General features: G+C 28.6%; 1 protein-coding gene across 4 annotated transcripts in view; it reads right to left on the bottom strand.

The window, feature by feature from the left end:
• Positions 1–9,679: 9,679 nt before the first annotated feature.
• Positions 9,680–15,330, bottom strand: part of sdt (MAGUK p55 family member stardust) — a 57,510-nt gene continuing 51,859 nt past the window's right edge. For all 4 annotated transcript variants that reach the window (XM_015516930.2, XM_015516933.2, XM_089225410.1 and 1 more), the window contains 8 exons: positions 14,097–14,323; positions 13,756–14,004; positions 13,428–13,682; positions 12,754–13,114; positions 12,499–12,663; positions 12,231–12,362; positions 11,961–12,142; positions 9,680–11,183 (listed from right to left, as the gene is read on the bottom strand). In XM_015516930.2, coding sequence (XP_015372416.1) covers positions 10,998–11,183; positions 11,961–12,142; positions 12,231–12,362; positions 12,499–12,663; positions 12,754–13,114; positions 13,428–13,682; positions 13,756–14,004; positions 14,097–14,323 — 1,757 coding nt within the window. In that variant the 3' untranslated portion in view covers positions 9,680–10,997. The remainder of the gene's footprint in view (positions 11,184–11,960; positions 12,143–12,230; positions 12,363–12,498; positions 12,664–12,753; positions 13,115–13,427; positions 13,683–13,755; positions 14,005–14,096; positions 14,324–15,330) is intronic.

Here is a 15,330-nt window from a genome sequence, read left to right as displayed (position 1 = left end):
CATCATTTTTGTAAATTTGATTTCAATCATTTTCTCGAAAAATATATTCAAATTCAATTTGATGAGTTGTTATTACATCCAACTATGTATTAGGGCACTGTACAAAAACCGCAGAATTTTAATAAATTGTAATACTTCAAAATTTAAAATTAACAGGCAATAAATATACCTACCTGATAATAATAATAATACAAATTTTTTTATGAATTAAAAAACTACTCTTGAGTACTCTTGTTCAATATTATTTTTTTAATCTTTTATATAATTTGTAGGTATAGCAATTATACTGATACGAATATATTAATTATAATAAAAAATTAATAGGTTGAGCTCAATCACTTTGAGGTACATATACTATTTGTTTTCAAGATTTCTCCTCCTATTAATTTGTCCAATATGAACAATGATATGACATTATTATTGTGTACCCATTATCATTTGGTCACCGTCGTATGTATAAAATATATCCTTGAAGACCTGACTATTAAAGTCGGATGATGGTACAACTAAATGTGGTGTTTATATATAGTTTCACAACGATATAGTCTTAAATTAAATTATTGTAAACACTGTTTTTCTAATATAGGTAATACTTACTATTATAACGACCTCATAATATATTATTCGTAAGTATAGACATTGGTTATAAAAACTAGACTTTAATCAATGGTAAATAGCTGGATACCTATATTTAGCGTACTTTTGTTGTGTAATTAATTCGGATAATGTGAATATAATGACCAATTAGTAATACTATATTGCGCTTGCAAGGTGATCATCGTTGCGATACAAAAGTTTTCCGATATTTAAATAAGTACTTATAAATAAATAATTTTAAGCGATTGACGTATGAGTTGACGAAAATATAATAAAATTGTGTATGTTATAAATTTCTGATAGTTAATATAGTCATTAGTGAGTTCAATATTTAGTCAATTCGTCTTCGACCTCTGCGAAGAATTCGTAAATAGAATATCCGTTCACATGGTAGGTATATTATGAAACATTATAGTATGTTTAAGTCCACGCATTATATTGTTGTTTGTACAAATCGTAATTTCCGCCATTAAACCGATGTTTGTGTAAAAATTATGTTTTTAAAGGACGATGGATAAATTATATCTAAATCTAATTATTTCTCTTACGATATTGTAAAAGACTGTATAAATATTTAATTTGTAAAAAAATATTTTTTTTCTTATATCTTAAAATATATACCTAGTAGTATAAATATATAATATTGGTTGTTCAACAATACAATTTAAATTATAAATTTGAATTTAAATATTAAAGTAGGTACTTGTATTATGCATAAAATATATTTAATACCAATTAGTGGCAGATCTGTTATCCAAGGTGAATGAAAAGTTCCTAGTTCCTACATGAGAGTAGCTGGTAAAAAAAAAAACGAATAAGTGGATGTCGATCTGCTGTACAGTAGGTTACAAGTGGGTTACTGTGAAAGTGTGAAAAATAATATTAAACTTAAATTCAATAATATCATTGCATGCAAAAAACGATTCTGAGCGAAGACGGTTTGTAAGTTTAGAATATTTTATAAGAGGTATATTAATTATATTGTTATTATTCTAAAAAAAAAAGCGGGTAAGTCGTAGATGGGATTAAATTTGAATGCAATGATAGGTATCATTGTATACGAAAAACGATTCTGAACGGAGATGATTTGTCAGTCTAGGATATATTATATATACGTAAATATTGTCATATATTCTATTTTGAAACAAATATTTTATTTTTCAATTAAGTCGCATTTTGCATAAGGCATGGTTAATCAATTAGTGTAGTTATCATGTAGTTATCATAATTCATAATACCTTATATTATCATAGATATACGAATACCTGGTCTGAGGATAAATCGTTATCATTACGGGATTTCATAAAAATTTAAAACTCAAACGCTCAAAACGTTTTTCCTATAATGACGCTTCAAATTTTCTCTATAGCTATTTTAAGCAAAACTTATGGAAAACTTGGTGTTAAATTTTATAACCTTAGATATAAATACAAACAATATTATTAATTTTGAACTACAAAATAATTTGCAAATATTCATGGTTTTGACGAATTTTTGTCAATATTTGAAATTCAAATGTTAATAAAAATTTAATTTGAATTTCCGGTGGACATTTTTTTTGTGATAAAGATTGACAAATTTGTAAGGAATCTTGTATTAAATTTTCAAATCTTAGGTATAAAAAGAAAAATTTTTATGAATTTCGATCTAAGATAATTTGAAAACTGCCGTAATTTTTACGTATTAAGTCAATATTTGAACTTCAAATGCTAATAAAAAAAAATCGTGCCTATGTATTTTTATAATTTTTTAAACACTATAAGAATAACTTATGAGGAACTTTGTATTAAATTTTCAAGTATTTTGATAGGGCCATACAAATTTTATCGACACTTCAAAAAAAAATTTTCAGAAAAATTGAAAATTTCAGTTGTCTATAAATACCTCAAAAAAGTCAAAATATTTTGAAAATTAAATTATGTAAAGAAAATGCCAATCTAAATAACTGGTAAAATTTTCAAGTATCTACGACTTATACTTTTTGAAAAATAACAAATGTTTAAAATCCTTTCAGGATAAATCGTTATCGTTACGCTATTTCGTAAAAATTTAAAATTCAAACGCACTTAAAATTTTTCCTATAACGACGCTTCGAGTTTTCTCTATAGCTATTTGAAGGAAAACTTATGGAAAACTAAGTGTTATATTTTTAATCCTTAATTATAAACACAAAAAATTTTATGATTTTTCAACTTCAAAATTACTTGCAAATATTCGCGTTTTCGACAGATTTCGTAAAAATTTGAACTATAAACGCTATAAAAAAAATTGTGACAATCGATTTTTAATTTTTTTCATCTACAGTTAGAACAACTCATAAGGAACCTTGTATTAAATTTTCAAGTTTTTTTGGTCGTCCAACATTTTTTATCGACACTTCAAAAAAAAATTCTCAAAAAAATCGAAAATTTCAGTGGTCTATAAATAACTCAAAAAAACTCGAAAATTTTTGAAAATTAAACTGTATATAGATATCACTTACATTAACATTTGGTAAAAATTTCAAGTATTTACAGTCATTAGTTTTTGAATTACAACCATATAAAAATATCGATTTGGTCGAAAACTGGTTTTGCGTAAAAATTCCCGTTTTTCTGTCATTTTTTTTGAAAACTATTGGAAAATGTTTACTTTTGACCTCTATAATGCACCAAGGATATTCACTTTTACATCGGAAACCACCCCCAAAGTTTTAAATTGAAGCATTATTTCGACTAGTTATGCTATACACAGACACAAAAAAAAAAAAAAAAACACATCATTGTAAAATCAATACATTCACCTATAAAATAAATTCCAAATTAATCAAATCAGATTCATTATGTATCCAACTGACTATAGGTATGTCATTATTACTAACTTTCACATACATTTGTCGTATGGATGCTATCAGAACATCGCTGCGCCCACATTCTCAGACGAAAGATTGATTCATTTGATGTATAATTTTCTATTAAATAATCGATAAACCGTATAAAGTTTATATTAAATTTAATATAACAAATTTAAGATAATTTTATATTTTTTTGTAAAAATGCGTTATGTGATTTTTATTTATTTGTGAAAATTCGTATATACGTCATATTTACACCTTTTTCCACCGCGTAGGAATTAACGTATGTAATTGTTTACCTGCCACTCATGTGTAGGAACTTACTATTCTCCATTAATCGAAGGTGCCAAAAGAAAACCCATGATAATTATTATTCTTTCTTTAATGAGAATCTACAAACACTTTAGTTTAATTATGAATACCTGCACTTTCTACAGCAATATTTAGTCATGATTAAATTCGAATCGATACCTACAGCAGATTAAATTGATTAAAGACTAATAGTTTTTCGACGGGAAGTAAAGAATGATTATAATAATATGAAATAATTTAAATTAATTTTCAAAACATATTTGTATTTAACAATTAAAAATATATAGCGTGGCTGTTCGAGCCGCGAAAAAATTAGGTTTCAAAAAAAAAATTTATAATTTACACAATATTTTATAAATTAGAAACATCCGATGTAACTTTATTATAACGACGAAAATCGCTGGAGAATGTCTCGCAGCACTATAAATTATTAGAAGGTTGTTTGATGGTTAGTTTTAATATGTAAATTTCATTATATTTCTACGGTATAGTGATTTTATTTATAATTACCCAATGATAAAAATTTAATACTGCAGTAATTATCCACAGTTTATTATGTCCTTGAATTAAATTTATTTAATCAGTAAATCAGTTAATTCATTATAATAATTTTCCTGGATCTAACAAAAAAAAAAAATAATAGACCGTTTTAAGATTTTCAAGTTTTCGTATAACCTAGTCGTGGACAATAGCATTATTATTTGTAAGGATTTTTGAATTATCTACCTATATTACTGCGCAATTAATTATTGTATTTAATGTAAAGAATAATAAAGTATAGGTTTTGTCAGTAAGGGTACAGAACATATTATTAAAACTTATACTTTATGGCATTTGAACACAGTTGTAGATAAATCCTTGACAAAATACCTATTATCCAAACGATACAAGAACTGTAGAAAAAAAATTTTCGTGTCAAAATTAAACCGAAAATGTTATCACTCATTATCCATACTCTATATACATTCTATTTACACACACCGCCGTGGTCCGTGATGAGTAGTCATATCATCATTCGATAGTTTTGTTTCTTTAAACCTACCAAAATGGATTGATTGGTATCAATGTAGCAGTCTTTTCGATCCAGATAACACTATAATGCTATATACAAGATTGCTACACAGGTTATTATCAATAATTATGAATAGGTGAATGACCAACGGGGCTGGTATAATTTGAGTCACGAATAGCCGAATAGGATATTAGTATAGCAGTACATATTATCCAGTGAATAACTGAGCATGAAAAACTTAAATGTTTTATGTAAAGTAAGTGATGATATAATTTAATATTTTTGAAGAGTAATTATTTATCTTCTATTTATTTATATGTATCAATTTGTATAAAATTAAATGTACCTACGTTTGTATATATAATATATATACATGTCGCATCCAGATAGCGAAATTTGTTCAGATCGTGAATTTACGAAAATGCATTATAAATCAAGTCATACTGAAAACCATTCAGACGTGCGATGACATAAAAAATTTATTAATATATACGTTAAAAAAGTTTCAAGTATCCGCAAAAGATATTTTTTAAATTACAACAAAATATTATCAGGTATCTACACAAATCAATATTCTTCGTTTAATATTATCTAAGTTTTTCGGAATTTATTTCGTTTAGAATGTCTATAAAAATAATAATATATTAATTAGATTTTTAGGTAATAGATATAATAGGTAGGTATAACACTATTTACGAGGAATATTGTATTGTTGTATTACATTTTCAAGGTCTTTGATCACGCGAACAATTTTTATCGACATTTATAGAAAAAAGTCTATATAATATCTATGCATGGCTTAAAAACAGTCAAAATATATAATTTATAATATAAGTAGAAATTATCATACAAACATAGTATGGTGAAAATATCAAGTATCTCAACCGTTATTTGTTTGAGAATTCAAAAAAAAAAAAGTACTCTTAAAAGAGCAACTTGCTCTTAGTGAGTTGCTGACACCAACAACATTTTGATTAGATGGATATTTTATCAATCGATAATATATAATTATTAATTGTAGATAATTCTATCTTTTTATCCGATTGCAGCATGCGATTAGTGAACATACCAGCTACGACTCGTTATGTTAATTGGCCTAAAAAATAGTATCAATAATTCGTTTGCACACTGTGTATAATATAATATTTGTTATTACGTAAAAGTAAATAGTTGATATATAATTTAATCCATGAACGAATTTTAGTTGATTTGATGTGCGAAGCAAAGAAGGCAATGTGGATAACTATTACTTATCATGTACCTCCCATGGTTGACGCCCGTTCGCTAATATAGTATTATATACATATTTTTCACTTTAATACCCTGGTGTAAATATTATTTAATATTATGCCACTGTATACTTACTATCGCTATTCCGACAGTATATGTATATTATTATTTTACCCGTTGAAATTCGTTTATGATAATCCATAATATATCAATAAAAAAATAATAATTTATCATCCTCGAAATCAATAAGGTTTGGATTTAAATGTAAATTTTTTTTCTGCAAATAATCCTGAAATTGCAGTGTGTCAATCAAACAACTTAAAAATGAAATTTTAAATTTGAATTTTCTATATTTAGAGTACGTTTCTTGTACATTTTATGATAATGGATAAATGCCTTTTTTAAAAGTATTTGGAATACTAATTTTCATAAAAAATCGAGTACCAACCTAGCTATTTATTCCAATAACTTTGGAAAATATGATACCCAAATATTATGATCGTTTTAATGTTTAAAAAGATTAAAATATATTAATAGATCAATATATATATAGGTACCTGTATTTTATTATAAAATTCCGAAATGTCATTACAAATGAAAAATCGTACTGGCCTAATAGGCACCTAATATATATTTTAGAAAGTAAGAGTATAAAGAGTTAAGATTTTTGAAAGATTCTTTAAATAATTAAATAAATATTTTTAATCCACGAATCAGTGAAACGGTCAATTTATCACTTTTTAAATAATATGACATACCTATATTATAGTATTTATACCTTTTTACTCGATTCAAATGATATTTCTTAAAAAATTAGGCACCTGATAAAAATGGTAGATTAGGTACTTAATTTAGTTCTATCCTCTTTATTAATCTATCCTCATGGAATCAATATTTTACTATTTTTGTTTTTCTGAAACAAAATTGAACCAATCCGTAGATTTATGTAATTATTAGCCAATTTAGAAACCTCCTTTTTAAAATAATTATTATCTGTATCGTATCACTAGGATTCGGAACTTAATTCACTTAAAACTTAAAAGTTAAAATTTACTAAATGATACACATTTGTACGCTAAAAAAAGTACCAATATGCTTTAAAATATTCACTTTATTTTTTACTCAACACACTTTTCACAAATATAAGTATTTTTAAATTTTATAATTTTTACTAAGTATTTATTATTAAAAACAGAATATGTTCATCATCAATCATCAAATATGATCTTTAAACGTAACAAAACATTAAATTGTTGGTAGTGTCGTGGTAATTATTTCAAACTTACCAATATACCTTTAATAGCTCAAAAAACACATGCAGATACAACAACTTCCTAGTTCTATACTTATCACTAATGTTTATAACTGTCACTAGGTGTTTTTTCATGTTTGTGAAAAGAGCTCGCCCGTAAATATGAAAATAGATAAATAAACGAACAATAATATTATTATATAAAAAAAAAATGTAATGATAAAACTAGGTTCCTAGGTATAGTGCCTATACTCATTATTGTATTGAATGTTTAAATGAAATAATAAAATAATAAAATAGAGTTATGTACTTAATGATACGTCATGCCAAATATTTTAGTCTGAACTCTGAAACAACCATGAGATATTTTTATGAACGATATAAGGAAGTGAACTACTGAAAACGTTATATCACAGATATTAACAAGACATTTGGTAGGTATTATAATACCTATATAATAAAATAGATAACTGTAAATTGTAATATTATATAGGTACCTAGTCTTTTCATAATATTACACTGCATTATTTATCAACAATGATCCACCACGTTGATATTATTTTTTTATTAACATGAACCACCATCATACAATATTATATACGATTTGAATACCACCGGTTATATAAAATAAAATATCAGTGAACAATAACAATAATATTATTGTGTTTTGAGTAAATATGATTCTACACTGTCGACAGTAACACTTGATACCCATAAAGTCTAATAAAATAAGTAATAAGCTATATAATATACAGGATATTTAGCAAAACATGCTTCTAGCCCCCCCCTTTCCTTTTATTTTATTAAAATATTTGTAGTTTGTACTAAGTATTAATTGTAATTAGTATAATAATTAATAATTATAATCCTTAATAATCGTTTTAAATAGGTAAAATTTAAAATATATAATAGAATATAGATACTTATCCTATTATCATAAACTATGGACCTAGTACAAAAATATCAATATCTAGCTCTCAAAATTTTGGATTTTTTAAGATAAAAACTTTCAAAAAAAATTTCAGCTAATAACGTACGGCAAAAAAAAGTGTTTCTCGTTTGAATGAAAAAGAATTCGCGCATTACTTCTGAGAACTATAACACCCTAAACTTCTAAATTTAAGTATTTGGAAATGTAGCTCTTGAATTTAACTAAAAATGGGAATAAGCAATGGGCGTGCTTGGTGCATTACCCTGTATAATACAAAATACAATATCGTTACTATTTTCAATGAGAAAGCATTTCGAACCACACAATATTATAATCATAGTCCACACGGGCGAGACGGATGTTCACCCGTGAGAGTGATGGCCACTGTACAATGTACATATTTTACGTAGAATTTAGTACCTACTTCATTGGTCTTATTATACTTATTCACTGTATTATAATAAAATATTAAATTACATTGACTTACGAGGATTTTTTAGATGTTGGAGGGCAATCTATATTTTATAATGTTTTCCAATATTATTGTTGTTATTGTAACATAATTATATCGGTAACGCATAATTGCATATTCCAGGACCACGATAAGGCATAGAACACTGAAATTAAAAGGACCACATTTTGATCAACCACGGTAGGCCATAAAAGAATTTATGAACTCACGACCTTAGTCATATTCAATAACAGTCCAAATATTATTGACTACGAAGAGTCGCATTGACATGTTAAATACTTTACGGTCAAACGTTGTAAGACGTCACTGTATTGAACTTTAAACAAAATTACTGATCTTAAATGTGTATTGCATATTGTGTTTAAAAATAATATATATGGTGTCTTAAAATTATGATAATATATTATTGTTTTACAGATATATTATATTCAATAAAAATTAAACGTGTGGTTTATTTTAAAAGGTCTTCTTATCCTTGAATAGCTGCAGTTATCTTGTTGAAGTGATGAAATCATCAAATGTACCTCAAAGTTCAAACCTATCAATAATTATTACAATATTATTGATTTATAATAAATATTACATAATATGACACCCTCGCCTCCCTCCTCATGTATTAACGTTACAACGTCAATATTATTTGCAATGGTCGATTTTTGACATTCAGCGAAAAAAGACATCCCATATTCATTTCATGATAACCTGATAGTATAAAATCCTTGAAAGTCGTCGTCAACCATAATAATATCTAAGATCTAAATTTGTTGCAACTTACATACTTAGAATAATGTTTTCCGGCAATCACAAGAATGACATTTAGGTATAAGTCTTACTGCACTTCAATACGTCCAATCAATTATTTCATAAAAATATTGACATATAGATGACAGGCGTGTGTCTGATGCCGTTTACATTTTTTATGACGGAGCCACGCATTATATCTTCAATAATTCTACATGTATATAATATCATCAAAATCGTCTGTTAGGAGAAAGTCATTACAAAGAGGAATGTAATGTGTAAGTCTTTCAAGTAAAATATTTCGTCTAATATTGAGCTGAATTTATTAATAGATTCTAAAATAATAATAATAATAATAATAATAATCATGTGTACAAATAAAGAACAATTTACATTAATTTATATATATATGTAGGTATATATAATGTTTATAGGCACATACCTAATATGTATTTAGGTCAATATTAAAAAAAAAAAAAACAACGAAATAAAAATAAATAAAATAATGTTGCACGGGCGAGTTAGATTTGTACAGTAAAAAATAATAATAATAATAATGATACAATATATAAGTATTATATATATGTATAGTTTTACTTTTGTGCACACAAAAAATGCTGAACCGCGGTCGACACAGTGAAAAAGTCATGTTTAAAAATCAAAATTTTAATAAAAAAAATAAAAAGTTAAGTATAATACTCGCCTGAGTAGTCATCTATATAGGCACACATAAGGCGTGCGAATTCAGGATTTAAAAATAGTTTTATTTAATATCCTATACATATCCGATGTCATCTACTCATTCACTAATCGGCTGCATATTACACTGTACGGTAATTTATTCAATAAATTCAATATTTTAAACAATCATTTTATTTTATTTTATATACCTACACCGTGTGAGTGATGGGTTATATTTCAAATACGGTTCGTCGATAGTCATTATTGTAATTTAATGTAATATTATTATGATTTGTGTACACACCTTGTACACAGAAAAACGATAAAACAATAATATAATAATAATTCTAAACATTCACAATCACAAAAATAATTGAACAAGTATTGACAATACAATATTATTGGATATTTACATATCATTTTTAATACATTAGGGGTTCGTACAAGAGTGGGGCTCAGTCGTTTTATAAAAATTTACGAGAAGTTTCCGAATATTTTGTGTGTTGTATAATAATATTTTATAATAGTCATCAACTCTTTTTGACGGGGAATCAACGGAAAACATTCATTCGAGGGTCGTAATAATATTATAAATAAAGTTATACATACTAAAATGGCAAAGTTGATGGCTTTTCATTGGTCATCATTTACATATAACATTATACCTACTAAACTATATTTAAGGTAATATATCACATTACTTTTTTCCATTTTTTAATCTGTACAAACATAGTACATAATAGTATTACTTTAAGTTAAGTACAGTTTTGTGTATGTCTACACCGAATACCTGACGCAGCCATTTGACTTGATCGGCAAGCACCGTTTTTTTTTCTGTTCATCAGTCATCATGAACTTTTTACAACGTAACAATGATAATAGTTATACAATAATAATAATAATAATAATGCTAATAATAATATCTATCGTCTACCGCTATGACGCGGTTTTTACCCAAGTAGCTGGCACCCATTGCGGTTCTCTTTCTAGACTATTTATTTCACTTAATAACTGGTGATACGCTCTCTCGGTATCATTATTAATGATGATCATGTCGAAGTAATGGCCGAACTTGTCTTCCATTTCTCTCGCCTTTTCAATGATCTCTTTCAGCTCTTCTTCCTGCAAAAAAATGTTGTTCATAATTCACGTGAATATATGATCGATAAAGGTCTAATACAGTATAATTGATCAATTAAATCTAATGCTCTAAATCTCATTATGGTGAGCACAGTCTCCCTTTAGAGCTATGTGTCCGATTGTCCGAAAAAATGCACCACTTTAAAAATAGGAGATATGTGGCCACTTGGACTGTAAATCCCGTTGGTTGATAAAATGATATGTATAAATTATATCCGTATAATAATAATTAAAGACGTTGGCGCGGCTATCGACCACTCGTATATATATGTATATATGTATTGTACATAAATATTATTTATTATTTAGGTTAGGCACAATTACCGAGAATTTAGTCGCTGTGAAAATCGGTGTGGGGTAAAAATATTATTTATAGACTTCCATGCTAAAGATCTTTCACACGAAAATATTCGTATAATTATTGTAGGAAATAAGTAAATTTTAAGTTTGTCAAGAATAGTAGATTTGCTCGTACGACAAAAATAGAAAACCGTCCCATCAAACTGCTAAAACATAGTTCTATGTTAACTTTCTTGAATAAATTAATATCAAACATAAAATATTATTCCACTTATTTTTTATAATTTGTTTTATTAAGTTCTGCTACGTTTTTTTACTGTTGTCATTTTACGTGAAAAATAATGAGAAAATAATAATAAATCGAAGTATTTTTTCTATTACAATTTACAGGGACCAGAGGCCCCGCATGAAGGGAGCGTATAAGTAACGTTTAGTTTATTAAGATGTAGCAATGCATACTTTGTAAGGTTCGCCGTTCTTTAGTCTCTTTTGACGTAGTTTTTCCAAAGATGGTGGAGCTACGAACACGACAAAAGGCTTCAAATCAGAACTCCGGAGGATTTTCAACGACTGCGGGTGTAGGTTTAACACGCATATCTTACTGTAGTTTACCACCGATCGGATGGCGTCCAGTGACGTGCCTGTAAATTTATGATTTTTACTTAATAGTACCTCTATATTATGTATCTTATACAAATTAATATTTCTTTTTTATATAGAATATATTACCATAATAAGCCTTCTCGTATTCGCCGTGTTCAACAAACTTCCTCGAAAGAATATCCGATTCAAACTGAACCCTGGTGATAAAGTGATAATCTTGACCATCTATTTCACCGTCTTTTTTTGCTCGGCTAGTATCTAAAAAGAAAATTAAAAAAAAAATTTTTTACTTAAGTTGAAAAGTCTATATAAAACTTCAGAACAATTAATCCCGCTATTAATGAGCAGTGTATTTAATAATTTAAAAAATTACGAAAGTATGATTAACACTTACGGGGAATAGCAGCAGCAAACCTATCTCGATCTTCCATTAATCTTTGTCTGAGCTCGTGTCGGCCAATGTTAGGTGGGCCAATCAACACAATTGGTCTTTTATGGTTTGCTCGTGGATAATACAAGGCCACCTCTTCATAAGTCAGTATCTCTTCGGCTTCATATTCTATATATGATAATAATATTGTGATATGTTATGGAAATTCATTTTAATAAAATAGTTATAAATATTGTTAAAGAATTTAAAAAAAATTACCATCAGAATTGGAAGAATAAATAGGGTAACCTCCGTCTTGATACAGTGACTTCTTTTTCCTTTTTTTCAGGTTCTTTTTGCCACAGAGAAGTGTGTTTTGTTTTTTGGGTTTATCTTTGCTAGGCTTGTCGCCAGTTATGGTTTGTTTTAATGCTTCACGTTGATGTTGAAAAGATTTGCTTGGTATAAGACCGGCCAGTGTTTGATCTTCTTCACCCTCTCTGAACGCCTGCCACCAGTTGGCATCTTCTTGAGATATAACATGTAAGATTTCACCCTTTTGGAAACTAATACCAAGCTCTCTGCATGGGATGTACCCATCGTCTTCAGGATCATAATCGAAGTGAGCTTTCATATGCATCTTTAATAGAACAATTGGTGATATTAATAATGACAAATAACATATTGTATTAAAACATGCAAACAATTATTGTATAGACTCATAGTAAGTAATTATTACATTTTTTTTAAATGTATTCTATAATATAATCATTTCACTATATCATAGAAAAACTTACATTTCATACTATTCTAGGATATATTTTATTAAAATACAATTATTCCTAACTTTCGCGTTCTAATTAAAATAACTACCCAGTTTAATAGTGCCAATAAAATACCAAGAAAAACATTTAACTATATATGATAAAATATATTTTTATTTTTTAACTCACAATGAAATTTTCTCTGTTCCCATTTGTGTTCTGGTATGTAACCCGATTAGCACTCGGTACAATCATGAACGTTAGAGGTCCAGTCATCACGGACAGGATATCACAGACATCATTTATGGACTTTCCACGCATTTCTACACCATTCACCTCCAACACTTCATCGCCCTCGTGGAGCAGTCCACTTTTTTCGGCAGCACCACCTCTGACAATTCTACCGATTATCACCGCGTCACCGTCGTTTCGAACAGTAGCACCCTATATACACAATATGCACGTCATAAGTTTTTGTTAAACAAATTCGTGAAAAAAAAATATCAAAATAACGCACCAATGGTTCGTTGGTTTTTTCAATATTGATAATTGTGATGTTGGGAGGATGTTGGTCCGTGTTGTACATGGATGAATCGTTCACGGGCAACGTGACCGTTACCTCAGTAGTGGCCTCGTCGTCTTGCGGTAACACGTCCTGAGCTATAGTGTCATGGGCCCAAAGAACGCCTTCGATTTCGTACTGAGACAATAGTTTAGCGAGTTCCGATGCTTCAGGTAAGTCAATATTTTGAATACTCTCGAGACACTGTTTTAACAAAAAAAAAAATTTAAAACGGCACTCTTGGTGAAAACATAAAGTCAAAGATTCAAAGTAAAAACATAACAATATGAACTTACGTCTCGAACCAAATTTTGAGCTTCTGGAGTCACCGGCCTTTTGGTCGTGGTGGGAGGCCACAATTGCTGCACCTTGTTGTGCACGGACAGCACGCGGACGAATTCCGGGTTCAGCAACAGGCATTGGATCACGGCCACGTCTGGATCTGACTTGCTATTGATATAGATCCCGTTCTTTTTCAGCTGTAAGTGTATCCTCTGGAGCGCAGCTATCAGTTCACCGTACCCTGTAAAATAACAACGACGACGACTATGATGAAAACGTCTAACAACCTGCACGCATCGTGCGGCAACGCGACTGACGAAAAGTTTGAATTTATTGTAGTACCTATTATAATAATATTATTATGTACGTACACACGTAGGTAGGTTAGTATATGTATATACCACGGTACAATACTACAATATACGCCACGCAGTTGCACACATGCTGTATAATAATAATAATAAAATTGTCATCACGAGTGTTGGTGACAGGTTGTTATGCACAGGGCGTGCTCGTGGTGGCCGACTGCAAGTACCTATGTAGTGGAATACTATAGAACGACGTGACCTGAATGCCTGACGTCATAACATCATATATAGGATTCCATTACGGTGTTTCCGACCGGAACACAATGAGGATACCCCTCGTAGTTTCCCCCTTCTCTTTCATCATAGAAACCTAACTTGTATTTTTTCCAATTGTACTCGACGTACAAGAATCGCGTCTCGTGCTAAAAAGGAGACTGAGTCCGACCAGTGGCACATCTTGAGAAGATTAAGAAAAAACAAAATTGCGTGTGGAAGAGAGTTTTTGAAGTTTAGCGTATAGACTATACGGTTTAGTGTTTGGTAACAGATCTGTATTTTAAAAAGGGCGACAAATACATTTTCCCGAGATATTTTAGTTTTTATGAACATTTGGATAGGCGTCACTTCAATACACCTCTCAAGATAATTACATGTTTAATATAATAAATATATTTAATGTTAAGTTTATGTTTATTGAAATTTACATATAAATTTCAGTTGTTACCAGTATAATGAATAAATATTATCAGAGGCGTCAAAAGTTTGTTTCACCTATGATAAAAAAAAATGTCATTGACAGATAAATCAACAGTTGGAGAACTAGTTTTGTTAATATTCATGCGTGGGTGGATCGTGAGTGGGTTACTAAGTTTTAAAAATAATTATATAGTAGACATTTTAAAAGACATCGGTGCCTCTAAATGTACCTATTATATTTTAG

The sequence above is a fragment of the Diuraphis noxia genome, unplaced genomic scaffold, assembly GCF_037042655.1.
Source record: "Diuraphis noxia isolate RWA-SAM2 unplaced genomic scaffold, SU_Dnox_SAM2 contig0004, whole genome shotgun sequence".
NCBI lineage: Eukaryota > Metazoa > Arthropoda > Insecta > Hemiptera > Aphididae > Diuraphis > Diuraphis noxia.
The sequence above is the reverse complement of the archived record's forward strand: the minus strand, read 5'-3'. Positions and strand labels throughout refer to the sequence as shown.